Raw genomic sequence first — 26,821 nt, forward strand, 5'->3', positions numbered from 1 at the left:
CCTGTTGGTTACAGTGCATGGAGCAGACAACTGCACTTCTAGATAATGGGCTTCTGTATTTTAGAAGAAACTTAAATGAAAAGACATATTCAGTGTTTCATTTGAACCTCATATTTTTCAGCTGAAATTAACTCTGGTAAGTTAAAAAGAAATTTTTATCCTGGGGAAAGTTAAGGTTAGTGTTGGGGTGTGTGTGTGTGTGTGTGTGTGTAAGAGAAAGAGAGAGAGAGAGAAACAGGGGAGTTTTTTAAGGACCTTAGCAATGTCAATAGAGAAAACAAGGAATACAGAGAGAGGTTTAATTAATGTCGTTTGTCCTCATGATTTCTTCAACTGATCCTAATTTATTTCCTTCCAGTTAGAAAAACTTAAAGATTCTTCCAGGCTATTATCCTCTAAAATCTTAAGTACTGGGATTTCCTTACAGTCTGTTAGAGAACTTGTCTGGCTCTATTTCTATTTATTTGGATCCATCCCAAGGCCTCTCTATTATTCCCACATCCTGTAGTTTCCCCCATTGCTGTCTCCCTACCAGGAGCGTTTTTCTTCTGTGTGGTGAGACACTGTAAATCCATTTTCATCCCTGTAGCTATTCCCCTTAGGTAAATTACTCATTCAAAACCTGCTCAAAATTTCATTCAAATATATTTCATAATAATCTAGAATCTTCCCCATAGTTTTTTACCCTCTATCTCCTTCTAGAAGAATGAAAGGATAAGAGCCAACCTGTGGTCAGGTGAGGTTGTCGCACTCAAAGCTCACCATTGCCCTGTAGGGAAGCTTGCCTCCACCAACTCTGTCCTCAAATACTCACCTGGTACAGCCTGAGTCAGCATCTTCCCTCCATGTCCTTGGAAATAGTAGGGGAGGGGTATAACTTTCCTTAGGAAATTCGATCTGAGTCATGATTCTCCAGTTTACTTGCAGGACAGAAGTGAAGACACTGACTGCATTCAAATTATACGAGTCAATCAAAACATCTCCAGAATTATCTTTTCACATCATAACTTCATAATGGCCAATTCATGCAAGATTCTTCCAGTAGTTCACCTAATCATGGTACTAATTTCGTTTTATCAAGGCGATTCTGCAGCATTAAAAGAAAAAGGTAAGTTTCTAAATGGGTGAAGTTTTTGTCACTGAAACAGACACTGAATTAAACTTACAGGACAAAAGGCAAGGCAAATTAAGGACAAAAGGTTATATTATTCAGAATTATGCAAGGTCTACAAGCTGTAATGTAGGAACGACGGTTATAAAGTGGGAGATATTTAACTTATAGAAAGGAAACCTTAAGGAGATATGAAGTTGCTCTTTTAAACACATAAAGGACTAACGATTTGATGAGATGTGCAACTGTGTGCATTGATCAACAGTACTAAGAATACTCTGTATTAATTGCAGATTCAATGTATTCAGTGTGTTAAAGTCAATGTGTTCAAGTTCAAATACAAAATATATTTCTTATTATCCTTAATTATGACTAATTAAAATGCCCTCAAAATTTGCCTTTACAAATGGAAGAGAGTTTTCTGTCTTTCTTGAGATTCCCTGGAGCTTGACCACATCAGGGAGAAGTTAGGGGGAGATATCAGCACTGAACAAGGAGATAAAACTTGAGCTTTAAGACTGTTTTCTGTACCCACACTGATGAAAATTATTTTCTTCTCTGAACAAATGCACCTTCCTGATCACCTATCACTATGTCCCTTCAGTTTTCTGCTGTCACAGATCAGTATCATCCTGCCTTTGCTTACCCTCTAAGCCATGTTTCCGTCTGCACCACTTCCCTTCTAACAGCAGGTAACCTCTCTCCCTTAGAGGCCATCCTGTTCTACTTCAGGGTATACACAAGGAATTATATTTAATTGAAAACTTCCCCAAATAAGATGGCATTTATTATTCTGTTTGCTTCTGCAAAGATTCTTTTGGTTTTAATCACAGTACCTTATTGATTCTGACCCTGAGTCTTCTTAAAAGCCAAAAGTTGCATCCACCGTGATGCAAATGGTAAAACTGTCTTCTTTTTATACCTGAATAATATTCCATTGTATATAGATATATACCACATTTTCTTTATCCATTAAATCAATGATCTAAATATTGGTTGATTCCATCTTTTGGCTATTAAATAAAAATGTGATGGTGCAAGTATCTTTAATATAACATACTCCTTGATTATGTGATTATACAGTGGTTTAAAAGCCCATGATTATATAGTGGATTATAATTGTGTCTCTAAAAATTGATGAAAAGAAGCAGGGGAAGGAGGTGAGTTAGGGGAGGAAGAGGTGAAGGGAGGGAATTTTGATTATCTTCTTAGAACTATACCTATGAAATACATGAAATCTGTTCTCTATTAATAAAATGCATTATATTCATATCTTTTGCACACATATACAGTAGTAGTAGACTTGCTGGATGATAAGGCAAGACTACATCATGCTGAGTGAAAAGGCAGAGACAGAAAGACAAATGATGCATGTTTTCCCTTATATATGGGAATTAAAATTTAAAAGAAAAATAAAAGAAAAAAAAGGAATGCCTGTGTCTATTGTTGCAAATATATTTTTGCCAAACTTGGTCCTATATCTTTGTCAAACCAATTGTTAAGAATGTTATGCTATATGGTTTTAATGATCTTGATTATTTTAAAATTTACTATATATGAGTGAAATGATTATCTTTCTTTTTTAAATATCTATCTATCTATCTATCTATCTATCTATTTATTTTTGACAGGCAGAGTTAGACAGTGAGAGAGAGAAAAACAGAGAGAAAGGTCTTCTTTTTTCTGTTGGTTCACCTCCCAAGTGGCTGCTACAGCTGGTGCTTTGTGCTGATCCGAAGCCAGGAGCCAGGTGCTTCCTCCAGGTCTCCCACGTGGTTGCAGGGCCCAAGGATCTGGGCCATCCTCCACTGCCTTCCTGGGCCACAGCAGAGAGCTGGATTGGAAGAGGAACAAACAGGACAGAATCCGGCACCCCGACCGGGACTAGAACCCGGGGTGCCGGCGCTGCAGGCGGGTTATTAGCCTATTGAGCCACGGTGACGGCCGAAATGATTATCTTTCCATTGTATTATTTATAGTCTTTATCTATATTCCCAATAAACTGGGATCTTTTAACTTGTTTATCTCTATTTAGTGGAGCATTGGGCCCTTGACTGTAAACACAATAATTAATAATTAAAATTTGATCTCAAATATTATAAAAGCAAAAAAGAAAGATAGGAAGAGAGGGAGAGCAAGGAGGAGGGAGGATGAGAGGAAGAGAGGGAATATTATTATAGTCATGGAATTGTATTCCTGAACTACACTGAATTTTTTCTCTATTAATGTTTTATAGACATGAACAAAAATAAAGTATAAGAGGCAAAAAAGCAAAGATTAAAATAATAAAGGAAGCACATAAGAACACCCATGGACCTATATGCTGAATTTAACCTAGTAAAAAATATGTATGCTGCTTTTGTGCTGCATTATTTATTTTTTGAAAAATATAATATTACAAATACAAGACTATTTGTTTAATCACTTGACAGATTATATATTCTTTTATGTCCATATGCATTTACAAGATATAATCATGTGATATAAAAGAATTTAAGTTGTTCCAAACTGCTAATAGTATGGCAACATATTCCATCTTGAGCTTTTGTAAAGGGATTATTAGCAAAGAAGATGACAGCAGGCCCTCTAAGAGACTTCTATAAACCACATGGACAGAGTGAAAAAAAAAAAAACAGGATTAACATCTCTTCCAGTAATAGGGTCTGCATTTGGAGAGGTCTTCTCATCCTTACAAATAGCTTAGTCTCCACGACATGGTATTCTCATATTGAATGTTGGAAATAAATAACACACAACAATACAGAGACATTTCTCATTACTGAATGAAATAAACAACATGACCATGTCCTATCAACTGTAAGGGGTTTTACAAATGAGAATCTCAGTATTAAAAAAAACAGATTGTGATAAACATCCCTTTTTCATGCATTTCAACACTACACAGAAGCAGAGCACAACAAATGTATTTTGCTTAATATTCTGTTTTGTTTCCTGGACAAAGAAGAGGTAGATGATTTGAGAGAAAAAACAATCCCTGTCTTAAGTGGGGGACTATGTAGTGTTCTATTGCTTCCTATCTCCTAAAACCAGTGTTGATGCTGTGGACTTGAGTTCTAAAGAATAAGCCCTCTTCTGGGGCCTTTTTCTATGTGCATGGGAAACAGATTCAATCCATTCAGACATCAGAGTGTTGAGGAAGAACTGAATCCATAAAGGACTCCATTGGAAAGGGGCGTGTCTCTCTGAGGCTCAAGTATGTCACTGCCTAAGATGCTGACAGATACGGTTCTCATTCAGTCCCAGATTTATGTCCAGAAGGCCACTTGGGGGCTTGAGTTGTCAGGTTAGTTGTTTCTTTAATACTTGCTTATTTTGTACAACTCCTGTAGACTCTTTTTTTTTTAAACTTTTATTTCACAAGTATAAATTTCCAAAGTACAGCCTTTGGATTATAGTGGCTTTTTCCCTCCATAACCTCCACCAACCCGCAACCATCCCATCTCCTTCTCCCTCTCCCATCCCATTCACGTTGAGATTCATTTTCATTTTTTTATATACAGATGATCAATTTAGTATATACTAAGTAAAGATTTCGACAGTTTGTACCTAGACGGAAACAAAGTGTAAAGTACTGTTTGACTAGTTATAATGTTAATTCACATAGACAGAGATCCTACATAGGGAGTAAGTGCACAGTGACTCCTGTTGTTGATTTAACAATTGACACTCTTGTTTATGGCATCAGTAATCACCGAGGCTCTTGTCATGAGTTGCCAAGGCTATGGAAGCCTTTCGAGATCGCCAACTCCGATCTTATTTAGACAAGGTCATAGTAAAAGTGGAAGTTCTCTCCTCCCTTCAGAGAAAGGTATCTCCTTCTTTGATGGCCCGTTCTTTCTACTGGGATCTCACTCACAGAGATCTTTCATTTAGGTCATTTATTTATTTATTTATTTATTTTTTGCCAGAGTGTCTTGGCTTTCCATGCCCGAAATACTCTATTGGCTTTTTAGCCAGATCTGAATGCCTTAAGGGCTGATTCTGAGGATTGAGTGCTGTTTAGGACATCAGCCATTCTATGAGTCTGCTGTGTATCCCGCTTCCCAAGTTGGATTGTTCTCTCCTTTTTAATTCTATCAATTAGTATTAGCAGACACTAGTCTTGTTTATGTGATCCCTTTGACTCTTAATCCTGTGGGGAGCAAACCGGACTAGACTGAGTTACTGGAATTAAGACTTATTCTATGCATCTGCTCTCCCACAATATGGCGCTGGGAGAGAAGTAAACAGCTTCCGCACAGCTGCCTCCAGTTCAGCTAATAAACTGTAGGACTTGCTCCTGATTGGAGGAGAGCAGCGTACTCGGCGTGTGGGCAGCCGAGTTAGGATTGGCGGAGGAGGACTATAAAGGAGGAGAGAGACGGCATGCACCAGGAACATCTAAGGGGAACATCTAGCTGAAGGAACACCTGTGCAGCCCCCGAGAAGAGCCGGCCGGCGGTGTGCCGCTCCCCTGCAGAAGTGGGCAATGTGGCCGGGGGAACTGCCCTTCCACGGAGGTGGAAGGGTCGGTAGCCAACCCGGGAAGAACCAGCAGCAAACCCGGGGAGGGCCGAGCAGACGAAAGAACAGCGCAGGGTCCTGTGTCGTTCCTCCACGAAGAGGGGGAGCGACAAATCCTATCATTATGATCAATCGTGGACTAGTGAGATGGCATTGGTACATGCCACCTTGATGGGATTGAATTGGAATCCCCAGGCACGTTTCTAACTCTACTGTTTGGGACAAGTCTCATTAAGCATGTGCTGAACTGTACATCTCCTCCCTCTCTTATTCCCACTCTCATATTTAACAGGGATCACTTTTCAGTTAAACTTAAAACCTAAGAATAATTGTTTGTTTATTAAAGAGTTCAACCAATAGTATTAAGTAGAACAAAAAAATACTAAAAGGGTAAATTAGTAAGTTGTTCCTCACCAGTCAGGACAAGGGCTGATCAAGTCCCTTAACATTTCTTTTAAATAAACCTGTGCCCTGTAATTATGTGCATATACATTTTTTTTTTTTGACAGGCAGAGTGGACAGTGAGAGAGAGAGACAGAGAGAAAGGTCTTCCTTTTGCCATTGGTTCACCCTCCAATGGCCGCCACGGCCGGCACACTGCAGCCTGTGCATCATGCTGATCTGAAACCAAGAGCCAGGTGCTTCTCCTGGTCTCCCATGTGGGTGTAGGACCCAACACTTGGGCCATCCTCCACTGCCCTCCCAGGCCACAGCAGAGAGCTGGCCTGGAAGAGGGGCAACCGGGACAGAATCTGGAGCCCCGACCGGGACTAGAACCCGGTGTGCCGGCGCCGCAAGGCAGAGGATTAGCCTAGTGAGCCGTGGTGCCAGCCTGCATATACATTTATAATAACTACATCTTACTGTTGAATTGATCCCTTGATCATTATATAGTTCCCCTCTTTGTCTCTCTTAACAGTTTTGGTGTTAAAGTTTATTTTGTCTGATATAGTATCCTGTAGATTCCCAACAATATTTTTTAGATTTCTAATTTCATCTTCTTGGGTTTGACTGTATAGTTTTCTGTGCTCTGTCTTCTAAGTCCTATATTCCCTCTTCTATCTCACTTATTCTGTTTTTAAGGTTCTCAAATACATTTGTCATTTATTATATTGAATTCATTTCATTTTGATTTGTCTTCAATATCACAATTTCATGTTCTACTGGTTTCTTCATTTCATTTTTTATTCCTCCTTAAGATTTCGTTTTCACAGAGAGAGTTTCTGTCCTGTCCATTATGGATTTCTGTAGTTTTTGAATTTGTTTTTGATAATTCTAAATATTCTTATCATAAATTTTTTGAAATCCATATCTTGCATTTTATTTTATCCCCTCATCTACATAATCTTGTATTTGAGTGTCATGTTCATTTGGGGGCATCATAATTTCTTCCTTGTTCTCATTTCCTTGGTTTCTGCATTTGTTGTTTGGCATTGTAGAGATATTCTTTGGTTTCTTCTTTTTTTTTTTTTTTCTTTGCTGTGATGGCTTTTCTTGTTATACTATGGCACTAGATTAAGTGGACTGTCTGCTTTTGGTGAATCTCTAGGGGCTTGTGGTGGGTTGACCAGAGAGCTCTGTTCAGTTATTCAGCGTTAAGGGTGTGCCAAAGGTGACACACCCAGGTTTGGCATGGCAAATCTTCTCTCTCTCTTTTTTATTCAGAATGGAAGTAATTCCACTCATTGAGCTCTTCTTGATGGAAATCAGTGTCTGAGTGCTAGTCCCAGTGGGTATAATGTTCATCTGCTCTGTTCCAGTGACGACACAAAGGATCTGTGCATTCCTCAGTGTAAGCTCAGATTCCCCTGCAATATCTCCCACTAGGTTGCCAAGGTTATTGAGTTTGTGGCATCTCCCATGGAGAGTACTCACATCTCAGACACACCGTGAGTTCTCCTACACACCCTCAGTTTTTTTTTTTTTCCCACAGTCCCAGTTCATAAGCTCTATACATTCACTATGTCTTAACCTCCTGTTATTTCTCCCCACCAGAGTCAGGTTTTTCTTCTTGGCTGAGGGTGGGCACAGCCCTGAGCTGGCGCAGCTGCTATGTATGTCCAAAATGGTGTCTGCTGTATTGTTTTCCCCGCCTTTGTAAGGTGAGTTGAGAGACAGAATCGTGTCCATACTGGTCCCTTTTATTTTTTTTTCTCTCCTCTAGTCAGGCTGGTGAACTTTCCCCCATGTGGCTTCAAGCCTCGTTCCCTCTAGGCTCTTCCTGCTGCTTTTCTGCCAGTGTCTTTGGCTACTGCAGTTTTGCCTCACTCCTTTCCAGTGCTAGTGCGTAGACTTGGCAGCTGGGGTCCTGAGATTTGGCCAGCCATGTCCTCCACGTAGGTCCACCCTGACCCAGTAGTTCTGAAACAGTTTCCTCTGCAGTTTTTTCCCTAACTCTTCCCTGAGACTATACAGTAGCTCCACTTTTATTAAATTATCTTTTCCTGGACTATCAGTGCACTCCCTCCCTATTCCGCTATCTTGGAGCTCCTCCTTTCCTATAGACAATTTAGAAAATTTTTTCCTCAAAATATGTAGTTCATAGACTGCATCTTATGTCATGAGTTATGTCTGATTTTTGTGTGTACGTCTATATTTGTGAGATTGTATAACTTGAAAATTCATGTACACAACATAATGAACTATTTCATCCCCATGAAGATCTTCCACTATTACCTCTTTAAACTCATCAAGCCCAACCTTCTCCCTTCTCGATCTCCTCCAACTCTAGTAACTGGTTATGTGCTCCCCATTTTCAAAAATATCATTTCACCTAAAGTAGGTGACACTTTGAGGTTGTATCTTCTACTCAGGATCAGGCCTTTGAGATCCATCCAAGTCATTTTTTGGTCAACAGTTTGTTTAATTAGTGATAAATATGTTTCAGGTATAGATATACCAAAGTTCCCTTAACCATTCACTCAATGAAAGCCATTTTCATATTTCTAGGTTTGGGATCTTACAAACAAAGCTGCTATGAATTTTGTGCAGAGGTTTCATGTTTTCTCATATAGGAAATACATGCAGGGATTACAACTGATTGGTGGCATAATGACTAAACATTTAGCTTTTCCATAAATGTGCAAACTGCTTTTTTGAGTGACCATACGACTTTACATGCCTTCCAGCACTGTACCTTCACCACCATCTTATATTAAGTTTTAGTCATTCCAGTGGGTATGTATGATATGTCATCACGGTCTTAACTTACACTTCAATAACGGTAGACAAACTTGAAAAATATTTCCTGTGCCTATTTCCCATATGAGTATTCTTCCCTGTGGAAAATATGTTCATATATAATTATATTGGATTTTTTAAAAACTATTGAGCTCTAGATCTCGGCAAAAATTGCAAATTGTCCCAATGACTTTGCATGTAGTATCTCCCAATCAATATTGCATCTTTTCACCTTCTTTATCATATCATCACTATTAAGATTTAAAAATTTTAACAGGCATATAAAAGTTGTACATACTTATGCGATACCATGTGACAATTTGCTATATGTACATGTCATCCATTGCCCAAGTTACATACAAGGATCTCTCACAGAGAAAATATTTAATTTTGATGGAATTCAGTTTCAGGTATCAGGTCAGTTTTTATTTTTCTTTCCTAATTTGCTTTTTTCATATAACTACTCTAGACTATTTAGTCAGTTATTAAATAAGGATAATTTATATTACTTTATAGTTCAAAGGCAGGATCTTATGCTGTCAGTTATTACTGTCTTGTGTGTTTCTGTGTTGATTCACACTGTAGATTCATGTAAACACCCACATATCAACATAGTGAACTATCTCATCCCCACAAAGATCTTCCTCTGCTACTGATTTCAGCTCACAGCTAAACTTCTCTGTCCCCAATTTCCTTCAACCCTAGCAAACAGCGAGCTTGTCTCCATTTTCATGACTTTGTCATTTCATACGTAGTGTATAAGTGGAAACCTACTATACTATATCCTTCACTCTTTGTCCCTTATTTACATTTTGTTTACCAGCCACAATTTTTCTCTATACTTACCTTTCCTGGTCTCCAGTGAATACCTGAGATCTCAAGTTAGGATGTTGAAATGAGAGATATTTTTATTTACTACTTGTTGAATTCAATATATATTGGTGGTTTAAACTTGTGATTATAAAGAAAATTGAAGTATATCATATATCATTGTAAAAATTGAAAATACAAAAAGATTGGGGCTGAGCAGGAAGGGAGGCGAAGGTGGGAGTATCATGGTTTTCAAACTATATATATGGAAAACATGAAGTCTGTTCCCTTTTTATTTTTTTATTTTTTATTTTTATTATTTCTTTTTGACAAGCAGAGTTAGTGAGAGAGAGAGAGAGAGAGGGAAAAAGGTCTTTCTTCCGTTGGTTCACCTCCAAATGGCTGCCATGGCTGGCACGCTGCTTTGATCTGAAGCCAGGAGCCATGTGCTTCCTCCTGGTCTCCCATGTGGGTGCAGGGTCCAAGTAATTGGGCCATCCTCCACTGCCTTCCCGGGCCACAGCAGAGCTGGACTGGAAGAGCAGCAACTGGGACAGAATCCGGCGCCCCAATCGGGACTAGTACTTGGAGTACTGGTGCCGCAGGCGGAGGAGTAGCCTAATGAGCCAGGGTGCCGGCCAAGTTCCCTTTTATAAACAAAAAAAAAAATTAAAAAAAAAAAACAATGAGAGAGTCCAGAGTTCCAAGATAGCACAGTAGGGAGGGAGCTTACTGCACTCTTCTAGTAGAAGATTGTTTAGAAAAAGAGTAGAGAGGGTGCAGTCTCAGGGAAGAGTTAGGGAGAAAATGACAGAGGAAACTCTACACAAATTAGAAGAATATGTTGGACCTATATGGAGGGTGTGGATACCCACAAAGCAGGACACCAGCAGCTGAGAGCCTCCCCACCAGCATTAGAAACTGAGGTAAGATCACACCAGAGCAGCCCAAGCCACTGGTGCTAAAGCTGCAAGAAGAGTCTAGAGGGAACCCAGCCTGGAACCCCATGGGGGAGAGTGTACCTGCCAAACCAGAGGAGAAAAAAAAGAGACATATTTCTCTCTCCCCAATCAATTTACAATGACATCCTTTTTTTTTTTTTGAAATTAAGAGAGCATCTTCTAATTAGAATTAGGAAAATTTACAACAGCATTTTAGGTACCCACAGTTATTACTCTTCCATGTAACTTCTACTCAACAGTTTCTTACTTGTACACATGATGACTAGCACAGTCTTCTACAAAAGAAGACAAAATGGTGCAGTGACATCCGGGGAGAAAGAACTCGAATGAAATTTTTTTTCAGTAGGATTAAAGACAATCAAATTATTTTGATCAAAAATAAAAGTGATCCATGTAGAATTTTTTTTTAACTTTTATTTAATGAATACAAATTTCCAAAGTACGATTTATGGATTACAATGGCTTCCCCCACACACCGTCCCTCCCACCCACAACCCTCCCCTTTCCCACTCCCTCTCCCCTTCCATTCACATCAAGATTCATTTTCGATTATCTTAATATACAGAAGATCAGCTTAGTATACATTAAGTAAGGATTTCAGCAGTTTGTTCCCACACAGAAACATAAAGTGAAAAATAATAGATGATTTTTTTTTAATGATGATGAAATCAGATCAGACCTATTGTCATGTTTAATCCCAGTGAGAGTCAAGTTGGGAGTTGATAATTTCTTTTTTTTCTCTCTTTTTTTTTTTTTTTTTTACAGAGGATCAGTTTAGTATAAAGTAAAGATTTCAACAGTTTGCACCTCCATAGAAACACAAAGTGAAATATATTGTTTTAGTACTCGTTATAGCATTAAATCTCAATGCACAGCACATTAAGGACAGAGATCCTACATGAGGAGTAAGTGCACAGTGACTCCTGTTGTTGACTTTACCAATTGACAATCCTGTCTATGGCATCAGTAATCTCCCTATGCTCCAGTCATGAGTTTCCAAGGCTATGGAAGCCCTCTGAGTTCTCCGATTCTTATCTTGTTTAGACAAGGTCATAGTCAAAGTGGAGGTTCTCTCCTCCCTTCAGAGAAAGGTACCTCCTTCTTTGAAGACCTGTTCTTTCCACTGGGATCTCACTCGCAGAGATCTTTTTCCAGAGTGTCTTGGCTTTCCCTGCCTGAAATACTCTCATGAGCTTTTCAGCCAGATCCGAAAGCCTTTAGGGCTGATTCTGAGGCAAGAGTGCTATTTAGGACATCTGCCATTCTATGAGTCTGCTGAGTATCTCACTTCCCATGTTGGATCACTCTCCCCTTTATTTATTCTATCGGTTAGTGTTAGCAGGTACTAGACTTGTTTATGTGCTCCCTTTGACTCTTAGTCCTTTCATTATGATCAATTGTGAACTGAAATTGATCACTTGGAATAGTGAGATGGCATTGGTACATGCCACCTTGATGGGATTGAATTGGAATCCCCTGGTATGTTTCTAACTCTACCATTTGGGGTAAGTCAGCTTGAGCATGTCCCAAATTATACATCTCTTCCCTCTCTTATTCTCACTCTTATGTTTAACAGGGATCACATTTCAGTTAATTTTCAACACTTAAGAATAACTGTGTTTTAATTACCGAATTAAACCAGTCATATTAAGTAGAACAGACAAAAGAACTACTAAGAGGGATAATGTATTAAGTTGTTCATTAACAGTCAGGGCTATGCTGATCCAGTCACCGTTTCCCATAGTGTCCATTTCACTTCAGGAGGTTTCCTTTTTGGTGTTCAGTCAGTTGTCACCGATCAGGGAGAACATATGGTATTTGTCCCTTTGGGATTGGCTTATTTCACTCAGCATGATGTGTTCCAGATTCCTCCATTTTGTTGCAAATGACTGGATTTCGTTGTTTCTTACTGCGGTATAGTATTCTAAAGAGTACATATCCCATAATTTCTTTATCCAGTCTACCGTTGATGGGCATTTAGGTTGGTTCCAGGTCTTAGCTATTGTGAATTGTGCTGCAATAAACATTAGGGTGCAGACCGCTTTTTTGTTTGCCAATTTAAATTCCTTTGGGTAAATTCCAAGGAGTGGGATGGCTGGGTCGAACGGTAGGGTTATCTTCAGGTTTCTGAGGAATCTCCAGACTGACCTCCATAGTGGCTTGACCAGTTTGCATTCCCACCAACAGTGGGTTAGTGTCCCTTTTTCCCCACATCCTCGCCAGCATCTGTTGTTGGTAGATTTCTGAATGTGAGCCATTCTAACCGGGGTGAGGTGAAACCTCATTGTGGTTTTGATTTGCATTTCCCTGATTGCTAGTGATCTTGAACATTTTTTCATGTGCCTGTTGGCCATTTGGATTTCCTCTTTTGAAAAATGTCTATTGAGGTCCTTGGCCCATCTCTTAAGTGGGTTGTTGGTTTTGTTTTTGTTAGTTTCTTGATCTCTTTGTAGATTCTGGTTATTAACCCTTTATCTGTTGCATAGTTTGCAAATATTTTTCCCATTCTGTCGGTTGTCTCTTCACTCTCCTGACTGTTTCTTTTGCAGTACAGAAACTTCTCAATTTGAGGCAATCCCAATAGTTGATTTTGGCTTTGACTGCCTGTGCCTCCAGGGTCTTTTCCAAGAAGCCTTTGCCTGTGCCAATTACTTGCAGGGTTTCTCCAATGTTCTCTAATTATTTGATGGTGCCGGGTCGTAGATTTAGGTCTTTAATCCATGTTGAGTGGATTTTTGTGTAAGGTGTAAGGTAGGGGTCTTGCTTCATGCTTCTGCACATGGAAATCCAATTTTCCCAGCACCATTTATTGAATAGACTGTCCTTGCTCCAGGAATTAGTTTTAGATCTTTGATCAAATATAAGTTGGCTGTAGATGTTTGGGTTGATTTCTGGTGTTTCAATTCTGTTCCATTGGTCTATCCATCTGTTTCTGTACCAGTACCATGCTGTTTTGATTACAACTGCCCTGTAGTATGTCCTGAAATCTGGTATTGTGATGCCTCCGGCTTTGTTTTTGTTGTACAAGATTGTTTTAGCTATTCGAGGTCTCTTGTGCCTCCATATAAATTTCAGCACCATTTTTTCCAGATCTGAGAAGAAGGTCTTCGGTATCTTGATTGGGATTGCATTGAATTTATAAATTGCTTTTGGGAGAATGGACATTTTGATGATATTGATTCTTCCAATCCATGAGCATGGAAGATTTTTCCATTTCTTGGTATCCTCTTCTATTTCTTTCTTGAAGGTTTTGTAATTTTCATCGTAGAGATCTTTAACGTCTTTGGTTAAGTTTATTCCAAGGTATTTGATTGTTTTTGTAGCTATTGTGAATGGGATTGATCTTAGAAGTTCTTCCTCAGCCATGGCATTGCCTGTGTATACAAAGGCTGTTGATTTTTGTGCATTGATTTTATACCCTGCTACTTTGCCAAAATCTTCTATGAGTTCCAGTAGTCTCTTAGTAGAGTTCTTTGGGTCCCCTAAATAAAGAATCATATCATCTGCAAAGAGGGATAGTTTGAGTTCTTCCTTCCCAATTTGTATCCCTTTAATTTCTTTTTCTTGCCTTATAGCTCTGGCTAGAACCTCCAGAACTATATTGAATAGCAGTGGTGAGAGTGGGCATCCCTGTCTGGTACCAGATCTCAGTGGAAATGCTTCCAACTTTTGCCCATTCAATAGGATGTTGGCTGTGGGTTTTTCATAGATTGCTTTGATTGTATTGAGGAATGTTCCTTCCAAACCCAGTTTGCTTAGAGTTTTCATCATGAACGGGTGTTGTATTTTATCAAATGCTTTCTCGGCATCTATTGAGATAATCATATGGTTTTTCTTCTGCAGTCTGTTAATGTGGTGTATCACATTGATTGTCTTGCGCACATTAAACCATCCCTGCATACCAGGGATAAATCCCACTTGGTCTTGGTGGATGATCTTTCTGATGTGTTGTTGCATTCTATTGGCGAGAATTTTATTGAGGATTTTTGCATCTATGTTCATCAGGGATATTGGTCTGTAATTCTCTTTCAGTGCTGCATCTTTTTCCGGCTTAGGAATTAAGGTGATGCTGGCTTCATAGAAAGAATTTGGGAGGATTCCCTCTTCTTCGATTGTTCTGAATAGTTTGAGAAGAATTGGAGTTAGTTCTTCTTTAAATGTCTGGTAGAATTCAGCAGTGAATCCATCTGGTCCTGGGCTTTTCTTTGTTGGGAGGGCCTTTATTACTGTTTCAATTTCTGTCTCAGTTATGAGTCTGTTTAGGTTTTCGATGTCTTCCTGGTTCAATGTAGGTAGGTTGCATGTGTCCAGGAATCTATCCATTTCTGATAGGTTTCCCTGTTTGCTGGCATACAAGTCCTTGTAGTAATTTCTGATGATTCTTTTTATTTCTGTGGTGTCTGTTGTTACATTTCCTTTTTCATCTCTGATTTTATTGATTTGGGTCTTTTCTCTTCTTTTTTTAGTTAGTTGGGCCAATGGGGTGTCAATTTTGTTTATTTTTTGAACAAACCAGCTCCTCGTTTGGCTGATTTTTTGTAATATTTTTCTTGATTCAATCCTGTTGATTTCTTCTCTGATTTTAATTATTTCTCCTCTTCTACTAGATTTGGGTCTGGTTTGCTGTAGGTTTTCTAGATCCTTGAGGTGAATTGAAAGCTCATCTATTTGGTGCCTTTCCAATTTCTTGATGTAGGCACCTATTGATATAAACTTTCCTCTTAACACTGCTTTTGCTGCGTCCCATAAGTTTTGGTATGTTGTGCTGTTATCCTCATTTACTTCCAGAAAGTTTTTGATTTCTCTTTTGATTTCTTCTATGACCCATTGTTCATTCAGGAGCATGTTGTTCAATCTCCATGTGTTTGCATATGCTCTAGGGATTCCTGAGTTGCTAATTTCCAACTTCATTCCTTTATGGTCTGAGAAGCTGCATGGTATGATTCTAATTCTTTTGAATTTGCTGAGACTTGCTTTATGGCCTAGTATGTGGTCAATCCTAGAGAAGGTTTCATGTACTGCTGAGAAGAATGTAAAATCTTTAGCTGTAGGATTGAAAGTTCTGTAGATATCTGTTAGATCCATTTGGGCTATAGTGTTGTTTGAATCTACTGTATCCTTGTTGATCTTCTGTCCTATTGATCTGTCTATTGTTGAGAGTGGAGTATTGAAGTCCCCCAGTACTATTGTATTGGGGTCTAAGTCTCCCTTTAAGTCCGTTAACAAATCTTTTAGATAAACCCGTGCCCTGTAGTTAGGTGCATATACATTGATAATTGTTATATCTTCCTGTTGAATTGATCCCTTAATCATTATGTAGTGTCCCTCTTTGTCTCTCTTAACGGTTTTTGTGGTAAAGTTTATGTTGTCCGATTTTAAGATGGCTACGCCCACTCGTTTTTCATTTCTGTTGGCATGGTATATCTTTTTCCAGCCTTTCACTTTCAGTCTGTATGGATCTTTGTTGGAAAGATGTGTTTCTTGTAAGCAGCAAATAGATGGGTTTTGTTCCTTAACCCAATTAGCTAATCAGTGTCTTTTAACTGGACAGTTCAGGCCATTCACGTTCAATGTGACTAATGAAAAGTGGTAACTTTGCCCTGCCATTTGCCAAAGATAAGTTCTAATATATGCTTTGAATTCCCTGTGATCTTTTGCTGTGAGGTTTCCTTCCTTGGTTTCCTTCCTTTACCTTCTTCCATATTGATGACCGTGTTTCTTTGTTTCTGTGTAACACATCTTTAAGCATCTTTTGCAGGGCTGGACGAGTGGCAACAAATTCTTTCAATTTCTGTTTGCTATGAAAAGTCTTTATTTCACCTTCATTCACAAATGATAGCTTTGCAGGATATAATATTCTGGGCTGGCAGTTGTTCTCTCTTAGTACCTGGGCTATATCTCGCCATTCCCTCCTAGCTTGTAGAGTTTCTGATGAGAAGTCAGCTGTGAGTCTGATTGGAGATCCTCTGAGAGTAATCTGACGTTTCTCTCTTGCACATTTTAGGATCTTTTCTTTCTGTTTTACTGTGGTGAGTTTAATTACAATGTGTCGTGGTGAGGATCTCATTTGGTCGTGTTTATTAGGGGTTCTATGAGCTTCCTGTACTCGGGTTTCTCTGTACTTCTCCAAACCTGGGAAATTTTCTCCTAATATCTCACTAAAAAGGCCTTCTAATCCTTTCTCCCTCTCCATGCCTTCAGGAACTCCTAGAACCCGAATGTTGGGTTTTTTAATAGTATCCTGAAGATTCCCGACAATCTGTTTTAGATTTCTAATTTCCTCTTCTTTTCTTTGGTCTGACTGTATCCTTTCCTGTTCTCTGTCTTCTAAGTCCGATATTCTCTCTTCTGCTTCACCCATTCTGTTTGTAAGGCTCTCTATTGTGTTTTTCATTTGATCTATTGAATTCTTCACTTCAGTCATCAGTATCCCAGTTTCCTGTTGTACTAGTTGTTTCGTTTCATTTTGATTCCTCCTTAATATTTCATTTTCACGCGAGATTTTCTATCTTGTCCATTAAGGATTTCTGTAGTTCAAGAATTTGTTTTTGAGAACTTCTTAATGTTCTTATCAATTTTTTGAGATCTGCTTCTTGCATTTCTTCTATGTCATCATCTTCATAATCTTGAATTGGGGTGTCTTTTTCATTTGAGGGCGTCATGGTGACTTCCTTGTTTTTATTACCTTGGTTTTTGCGTTTGTTATTTGGCATATTGGAGATATTTGGTTTCTTCACTGTGGTGCTTTTTCTTGTTATACTATGACTCTAGATTAAGTGGACTATCTGTTTTTGATGGAGCCTTAGGGCTTGAGATGGGTGTGGCCTGAGAGCTCTGTTTGGTGTGCCAAAGGTGACACTCCCAGGTTAGGCGTGGTAAACCTCTCTCTCTCTCTCTCTTTCTTTTTTTTTTTTTGATTCAAAAGGGAAGTAATTCCGCACAGCTGAACGAAGTTGGAGGTAGTTAGCAGGCAAATGATACACCCGCAGGAGCCAGAGATCGGAAGCTCTTTCCCAAGGACCACACAGGGAATCTGTTCGGCCCTCAGAGTGGGCTCAAATTCTCCTTCAGTCTCCCACTGGGTTGCCAAAGTTACGGAATTGTAGCGTCTCTGGAGAGTACTCATGTGAATTCTGTGAGTTCTCTCCCCCACCGTCTCTTTTTTCACAGTCTCAGTTCAGTAGCACCACAAATTTACTAGGTCCTAATCTCCTGTTAATTCGCCCCGCCCAGAGTCAGGTTTTTCTGCTAGGCTCAGGGCCAGTGCAGACCTGAGGTCACTCTGCTTATGACGTATGTCCAAGATGGCGCCTGCTCTTTGTCTTGCTCGCCCTTGAGAGGTGAGCGGAGAGAGAGAAACCCGTGTCCGTACCAGTCACCTTTTTTTTTTTCCTCTCTGTCTCTCTTCCAGTTAGCCTGGTGAACTTTCCGCCCCCCGCCGGGGGTCGTTCCCTCTAATCTCCTCTCTCCACTTGCCTGCCGGTGTCTCGGGCTATTGAGGTTCGGCTCACCTCGCGTTCCAGCGCTGGTGTGTTGAGTCTGCCACTGGTGTCCCGAACTGTGGGCTCCCACGCTCTCCACGCAGGTCCGCTCCCCTTCCAGCGCCGATGTGTGGACTCGGAGCCCTGGACATCCCAAGTCTCCCCGCTGTTGTCTGTGTGGCACGCACTCCCCTTCGAGCACTGGCGCGCAGACCCCGCGGCTTCTGTGGCTCGGTCCCGCGGCTCGGCTTCCACGCGGTTGGCGACCTTGTTCTCCCAGTAGGTCCTCCGATTCACAGCCACTCGTTCCAGAAGAGTTTTCTCTGCAATATTTTTCTGGTTCATTTTTCTGAGGCTACCGTAACTCCCCTTTTATTAAACTAAATTTTCCCGGACTATCGGTGTGCACCCTCACTATTCCGCCATCTTGGCTCCGCCACAATGACATCCTTTAATAAACCAATAGATTGGTTGCCATTTTGGACTTACTTAACAATTGGGCCAGCTTGTGTTGGTGCCCAGGAGTGGAGACTCCTGACTCTTGTGGCGTGATCTAACAGGGGACTGGGAGTCTTCTGTGCTGAGACTGTGACAAAAACTGAGGCTGTGTGGGTGGTCTCACAGTGTGGCTGGGACTCTGGGCAGCCACTGTGGGAGACACCACGTGCTCAGGGCTTCCTGGTTACTTGGTGACAGCCATTGCTGGGGAATCCGAACTTAGAATGAAGACTGCACAGATCCTTTGTGTGGTCTTTGGGGCAGAATGGATGAATATTATACCTACTGAGACTAACACTCAGGAACTGCTCTCTTTGAGGAGTGGAGCTCAGCTGAGCAGAATGAACTTCTGTTCTGATTAAAAGAGGAGAGAGATTTACCAAGCCCAACCTGGGTGTATATGCATAAAAGCACCATTCACCCTGGAGAATAGAAGGAAACTCCCTGGCACACTCACCACACACCCTAGTTATTCCCTGAAAGCAGACACTCCCCTAATCCACTAAACCATTCTAACTGGGGTGAGGTGGAACCTCACTGTGATTTTGTTTTGCATTTCACTGATGGCTAGTGATCCTGAACATTTTATCATGTGTATATTGGCAATTTGGATTTCTTCTTTTGAAAAATGTCTGTTTAAGTCCTTTTCCCATTTCTTCACTGGGTTGTTCATTTTTTGTGGAATTTCTTGATCTCTTTATATATTCTGGTTATTTATCCTTCATCAGTTGCATTCTTTGCAAATAATTTCTCACATTCTGTTGGTTGCCTCTTCACTTTCCTTTTCTTTTGCAGTCCAGAAGCTTCTGAATTTGATGTAACACTATGAGTTAATTATGACTTTGATTGCCTGTTCTTCAGGAGTCTTTTCCAAGAACCCTTGCCTATGCCTATGTCTTACAGGGCTTCCCCAATGTTCTATATTAATTTGATGGTATCAGTTCATAGATTTAGTTCTTTAATCCATGTTGAGCTGATATTTATATAAGGTGAAGGTAGAGGTCCTGCTTCATACATCTGCATGTGGAAATCCAGTTTTTTCCAGCAGCATTTGTTGAAGAGACTGTCCTTGCTCCAGGGATTGGTTTTAGCTTCTTGGTCAAATATAAGTTGGTTGTAGATGTGTGGATTGATTTCTGAAGTTTATACTTTGTTCCGTTGGTCTATCCATCTGTTTTGGACCAGTATCATGCTGTTTTGATTGTAATTGCATGTTAGTATGTCTTGAAATCTGGTATTGTGATATCTCCAGCTTTGATTTTGTTGTATAAGATTGCTTCAGCTAGTCAAGGTCTCCTGTATTTCCTTAGGGATGTTATCATTTTTTTTTTAGATCTTTGAAGAATGTCTTTGATATTTTGATTGGTATTACATTGAATCTGTAAAGTTCTTCCTTTTTTTCAAGATGGAATGAGTCTTTCTTTCTTTATTTTAAAGATTTATTTGCTTATTTGAAAGTCAAAGTTACACAGAGAGAGGAGAGGCAGATAAAAAGAGAGAGAGAGAGAGAGAGAGAGAGAGAGAGAGAGGTCTTCCATCCACTGGTTCACTCTTCAATTGGCCATAACAGCCAGAGCTGCACTGATCCAAAGCCAGGAACCTAAAGCTTGTTCCAGGTTTCCCACGTGTGTGCAGGGGTCCAAGGACTTGGGCCATTTCTACTGCTTTCCCAGGCCATAGCAGAGAGCGGGAATGGAAGTGGAGCACCTAGGACTCAAAGAGGCACCCAGATGGGATGCCAGAACTGCAGGCTGCTGGTTCACCCACTATGCCACAGCACCAGCCAAGTAAATTACTTTCAGAAGAATGGACATTTTGTTGATACTGATTCTTCCAATCAATAACAATGAATATTTTTCCTTTTTTTTTGTCTTTTTCATTTGTTTCCAGACTTTTTTTTTATTTCTCTTTTGATTTCTTCTATGACCCACTGTTTAATCAGGAGCACATTTTCTCTGTTTTAGAGATTCCTGAGTTGCTGATTTCCAGCTACATTACATATGGTCCAAAAAGATGTATGGCATGATTGTGATTTTTTGATTTTGGCGAGACTTGCTTTATGCCTAGCATGTGGTCAATTCTAGAGAAGGTTCCATAAACTGGTGAAAAGAATGTGTATTCTGCAACTGTAAGATGGAAAGTTCTGTAGTTATCTGTTAGGTCAATTTTGTCTATGGTGTTGATTAAATCTAATGTTTTCTTTTTTTTCTGTATTTTTTCTTTAGTAAATATAAATTTCCAAAGTATAGTTAATGGATTACAATGGCTTCCCCCACCCATAATTTCCCTCCCCCTCACACCCCTCCCATCTCCCGCTCCCTCTCCCATTCCATTCACATCAAGATTCATTTTCAATTATCTATATATACAGAAGATCGATTTAGTATATATTAAGTAAAGAGTTCATCAGTTTGCACCCACACAGAAACACAAAGTGTAAAATACTATTTGAGTACTAGTTATAGCATTACTTCACATTGGACAACACATTAAGGACAGATCCCACATGAGGAGTAAGTACACAGTGACTCTTGTTGTTGACTTAACAATTTGACACTCTTGTATATGGCATAGTAATCTCCCTAGGCTCTAGTCATGAGTTTTCAAGGCTATGGAAGCCTTTTGAGTTTGCCGACTTCGATCTTATTTAGACAAGAGCATAGTCAAAGTGGAAGTTCTCTCCTCCCTTCAGAGAAAGGTACCTCCTTCTTTGATGGCCCTGTTCTTTCCACTGGGATCTCACTCGCAGAGATCTTTCATTTAGGTCTTCTTTTTTTTGTTTTTTTTTTTTTCCACAGTGTCTTGGCTTTCCATGCCTAAAATACTCTCATGGGCTCTTCAGCCATATCTGAATGCCTTAAGGGCTGATTCTGAGGCCAGAGTGCTGTTTAGGACATCTGCCATTCTATGAGTCTGCTGTGTATCCCGCTTCCCATGATGGATCGTTCTCTCCCTTTTTGATTATATCAGTTAGTATTAGCAGACACTAGTCTTGTTCGTGTGATCCCTTTGACTCTTAGACCTATCAGTTGATCAATTGTGAATAGAAATTGATCACTTGGACTAGTGAGATGGAATTTGTACATGCCACCTTGATGGGATTGTATTGGGATCCCCTGACATGATTCTAACTCTACCATTTGTGGCAAGTCCGATTGAGCATGTCCCAAATTGTACATCTCCTCCTTCTCTTATTCCCACTGTTATATTTAACATGGATCACTTTTCAGTTAAAATTTAAACACCTAAGAATAATTGTGTGTTAATCACAGAGTTCAACCAATAGCACTAGAACAAAACAAAGAGAAAATCCTAAAATGGATAAAGTATTACATTGTACATCAACAGTCAAGACAAGAGCTGATCAAGTCACTGTTTCTCATAGTGTCCATTTCACTTCAACAGGTTTCCCCTTTGGTGCTCAGTGAGTTGTCTCCGATCAGGAAGAACATACGATATTTGTCTCTTTGGGACTGGCTTAATTTACTCAGCATAATGTTTTCCAGATTCCTCCATCTTGTTGCAAATGACCGGATTTTGTTGTTTTTGACTGCTGTGTAGTATTATAGAGTACATGTCCCATAATTTCTTTATCCAATCTACTGTTGATGGGCATTTGGGTTGGTTCCAGGTCTTAGCTATTGTGAATTGAGCTGCAATAAACATTAATGTGCAGACAGCTTTTTTGATTGCCAATTTCATTTCCTTTGGGTAAATTCCAAGGAGTGGTATGGCTGGGTTGTATGGCAGGGTTATATTCAGGTTTCTGAGGAATAAAATGTTTTCTTGCTGATTTCCTGTCTGGTTGATCTGTTCATTGCTGAAAGTGGGGTATTGAAACCCCCTTTGCTTTTGTATTTGAGTCCATGTCTCCATTTTCATCACTTAACATTTCTTTACATAGCCAGGTGCCCTATATTTAAGTGCATATACGTTTATAATAGTTAGATCTTGTTGAATTGACCCCTTAATCGTTACATAGTGTCCTTGTCTCTTTTAACAGTTTTTGTGCTGAAGTCTCTTTTGTTTCATAGTAGGATGGCTACACCAACTCTTTTTTGGTTTCTGTTAGCATGGAATATCTTTTTCCATCCTCTCTTTCAGTCTGCTTCCGTATTTGTTAGTGAGATGTCTTTCTTGTAGCCAGTAAATAGATGTGTTTTTTTTTTATCCATTCAAACCATCTGTGTCTTTAACTAGAGCTGTTGAGGTCATTTACATTTAAGCTTTCTTTGGATAAGTAACAACTTTGCCCTGCCATTTTTCCATAAATACTCCTATCCCCCCCCCTTTTTTTTACTTTGGATTTCCTTTGTACTTTTACTGGGACATGTCCTTCCTTTACCTTCTTCCATAGTGATGACCATGTTTTTGTATTTCTGTTTGCAGCACATTCTTAAGTATCTTCTTCAGGGCTGGACAGCTGGTGACAAATTCTTTTAGCTTCTGTCTGCCATGGAAGGGCTTTATTTCACCTTTTTCATAAATGAGAGCTTTGCAGGGTATAGTATTCTGTGTTGACAGTCTTTTAAGGCTTGGAATGTATGTTGTCATTCTCTCCTAGACTATAGGGTTTCAGATGAGAGGTCTGCTGTGATTCAAATTGGAGATCCTCTGAAAATAATCTGGCATTTATCTCATACACATTTCAAAATCTTTTTTTTTTAAATTTTTTGCTATGGAGAATTTGATTGCAATGTGTCATGGTGGAGATCTTTTCTGGTCATGGCTACTAGGAGTTCTATGTCCTTCCTGTACTTGGATATCCTTTTCTTTTTCCAAATTTGGAAATTTTTCTTGTTTTTTGTTATTATTTATTTTTGTTATTATTTCACTACACAGGCTTCCTAATCCTTTCTTTTTCCATGCCTTCAGGAACTCCTAGAACCCATATTTTGGGTCATTTGTTAATATCCTGTAGATAACCAACAATGTTTTCTAATTTCTTCTTTTTTTGTTTGGTTGACTGTGTAATTTCCTGTGCTTTGTCTCCTTAATAAGATATTCTTTCTGCTGCCTCACCAATTCTGTTTTTAATTTTTTGCACCGTATTTCATTTGTTCTATTGAAATCATTACCAAGATTTCATTTTAAGATCTAATTTTGTGGGAGTTTTCTTTCATGTCATGTACAGATGATTTCATTAATTGAGGCATTTGCTTCAGATTACTTCTAAGTATGCCTATGTTTTGAATTCCTTTTCTGGCTTTTCTTCCATCTCATAATGTTCACAATGTAGTATTGAAGTGTTGTGTTGTTTTGGGTTTGTCATGTGGTCTTCCTTATTCTTATTTCTTGAATTGGGGCTTTTGTTTTTCAACATTTGTGGAGATACTCCTTGGTTTCTTTGTTTTGTCTCTGTTGCCACACTTATCTTTGGACTATGTCTGAGTGGATTAGTGGAGTGTCTGCTTTCAGAAATAACTAGAGGTGTGTGGTGGGTGTGGCCAGAGATCTCTGTTCTGTGCTCCTTTCAGTGCTCCACATTCCGCAGTAATGAAACAAACTAATAATACCCAAAAATGACTTGGCTGGATCTCAAAGGCATGTTCCTGAGTGGAAGAGACAGTTTCAAAGTGTCACCTACTTTAGATGAAATGGTGAAGTTTTGGAAATGGGGAGCACATCACTAGTTGCTAGGTTAGGAGGAGATCGAGAAGGGGGAAGGTATAGTTTGATGAGTTTAAAGAGGTCATAGTAGAAGATTTCATGGGGACAAAATAGTTCATTATGTTGATGTGCACATGAATCTTCAGGTGTTATACAATCACACAGATACACACACACAAATCAGACATGACTCATGGCAGAAGGTGCTGGCCTTTGAACTACATATTTTAAGGTAAAAATTTTCCTGAGTAAACAAAAATATAGAGTCTATAGGAGTTGGACAAAATAAGCAAGTATGAAAGAACGACTAACCTGACAACTCAAGCTCCCAAGTGGCCTTCTGGTCATAAATTTAGGGCCTGAATTAGAACCGTTTCTGTCAGCATCTGAGGCAGTGTTATCCTTGAGACTCAGAGAGACATGCCCCTTTCCAATGGAGGCCTTTATGGATTCAGTTCTTCCTCAATACTCTGATGTCTGAATGGATTGAAGCCATTTCCCATTCATGTAGACAAAGTCTCCAGAAGGTAGTGTGAAAAAAAAAAGAGAAAGAGTGCAGTCAGGGAGAAAAATTAGGGAGGAAACAGCAGGGAAAACTCTATAAAGAAATTGGAGGAACACAGTGGACCTTTGTGGAGGGTGAGGACACGTACAACTTAGTACCCCAGCAGCCAAGAGCCTCTGCACCAGCACTGGAGTGCAAGGTGAGACCAGAATTCATGGCAAAAAAGCTGCAGGGAGAGCCTAGAGGAAATCTGGCTTGGAGCCCCATGGGGGGATAATGTATCCACCCAACTAGAGGAGAAAAAAAAGAGGGGCCATTTTTTCTTTCTCCCTGATCATCCTGTAAAGGCACCTTGTAACAAGCTAACAGAGATTAGTCACCGTTTTGGACATACGTAATGGCTGCCCAGCTCATGTCCATGCCCAGAAAAGATCCAGATGGAGACTCCTGAGTCTGGTGGGGAGAACGGACGGGAGGCTGGGAGTTCATGATTATGGGGTGCTTGTGTGCTGGGACTGTGAAAACACTGAGGCTGTGTGGGAGGACTCAGTGTGTAGCTGGGACATTGGGCAGTCACTGTGAGAGGCGCCACACTATCAGGGCTCCCTGGTTACCTGGCAAGGGATATTGATGGGGGATCTGAGCTTACACTGAGGACTGCAACGAATCTTTGTGTTGTCCTTGTGGACAAGCAGACAAATAATATAGTCTCTGGGTCTAGCGCCCAGGAACTGGTCTCCTTCAAGAAGAGGAGCTAAGCTGATAATATGTCAAAAGACAATACTCTTTTTTGTTAAAAAAAAAAAGAGATTTACCACAACAAATGTGTGTGTCACCTCAGACACACACACTCACACCCACACCCATACCCACACCCACACCCACACACACGTTGTGGAATGACTATATTGAGCTAATGAACAGGTGCATTTACTCATAAATCCATCATTGTTTATGTGATAAGAACATTAAAAATCCACTTTCTTAGCAATTTTCAAGGATAAAAGGGAGTAGGCCTTTAATATCTGTGGACTCCACATCTGAAGATTCAACCAACCACCAACAGAAACCATTCAGGGGAAAACTGCATCTGTTGTGAATATTTGCACGCTTCTCTGTTGTTATTATTCTGAAATAATATAGTATAACAGCATTTTCATGGATTTTACATTGTGTCAGCAAAATCATTGATATAGAGATGAGGTAAAGTTTACAGAACATTGCCTAGAAACTGTGTGGAAAATAATGCCATTTTTTTTTCTGTAAGGATGCTGAAAACTGGAGGATTTTGATATCCACAGGGGGTCGTGGAAGAAAGATATCCCATACAATGATTATCTATTGTCTTGATGTACAGGAGATATCTTGAAGTTGTTAGTGCTAGCTAACTGATGCTTATTATCCACAAACCAACATCTCTCCAGCCATTATTTTAACACGTTTGTTTGCCAATAAGGGGTAGAAGGTAATATTTGCTATATGTAGAGGGCAGGTTTCATTAAATGTAGCATAATAAAATATTCATCCACCACTTATTCTCTGTGGTGAGGCATTGGAAAAGTACTCAGCAATTTTGCAGTGCAGGGTGTATTCTTATGAACTTTAATCAGTGTGGTCTGTAATGAACCTCAAAAATCTTATTCCCCCTAACTGCAACTTTGTACTCTTTGATTAACATCTCCACATTCAGCCTCTGGTAACCCCCAATCTCCAACCTCCTCCCACCTATTTATCTGTTGTCTTTTCTCCCACAGGGCATTGGCAGGTGATTGGACCAGACAGTCCTATGCTGGCCTTGAGTGGGGAGGACGCAGAGTTCCCCTGCTTCCTGTCCCCTGAAGTCACTGCGGAAGCCATGAAAGTGCAGTTCTACAGGAAAGAGCTCTCTTCTGAGATCATCGTCTATAGTCATGGGGAAGACCTACCATCGATGCAGACACCAGAGTATCGAAAGAGGACTGAGTTCCTGAATGGTTCCATTGCACAGGGGAAAGTCTCCGTGAGGCTGAAGAATGTCACTGCTTTGGACGCTGGTGTGTATGGGTGCCGGTTCAGCATTGGGATTTATGACCAGATTGCCACCTGGGAGCTTCGGGTGTCAGGTCAGTTTTTAATTCTTTCCTAATTTTCTTTTTTCATA

At 39.8% G+C, this 26,821-nt stretch overlaps 1 protein-coding gene across 2 annotated transcripts; it reads left to right on the plus strand.

Moving 5' to 3' along the window:
* On the plus strand, positions 1-26,821 carry LOC127493269 (butyrophilin-like protein 8). 2 transcript variants are annotated; one of them, XM_089332385.1, is made up of 3 exons: positions 1-136; positions 917-1,108; positions 26,436-26,821. In XM_089332385.1, exons 2-3 carry the CDS (start codon positions 1,015-1,017, stop codon positions 26,804-26,806), a joined length of 465 nt encoding a protein of 154 aa, XP_089188511.1. In that variant the 5' UTR covers positions 1-136; positions 917-1,014; the 3' UTR covers positions 26,807-26,821. The 2 variants fall into 2 exon arrangements, with proteins under 2 accessions (XP_089188511.1, XP_089188512.1); XM_089332386.1 differs by having other exon boundaries at positions 928-1,108.

This window comes from Oryctolagus cuniculus, chromosome 5, assembly GCF_051225735.1.
Source record: "Oryctolagus cuniculus isolate XC-2025 breed Fujian yellow rabbit chromosome 5, ASM5122573v1, whole genome shotgun sequence".
Lineage (NCBI taxonomy): Eukaryota > Metazoa > Chordata > Mammalia > Lagomorpha > Leporidae > Oryctolagus > Oryctolagus cuniculus.

Bases quoted from the DNA above. Each gene is read 5' to 3' on its own strand.
- LOC127493269 (XM_089332385.1), top strand. From the start codon at position 1,015: ATGGCCAATTCATGCAAGATTCTTCCAGTAGTTCACCTAATCATGGTA. The intron at 1,109-26,435 runs GTAAGTTTCTAA...TTTCTCCCACAG, and splicing joins TGCAGCATTAAAAGAAAAAG to GGCATTGGCAGGTGATTGGA.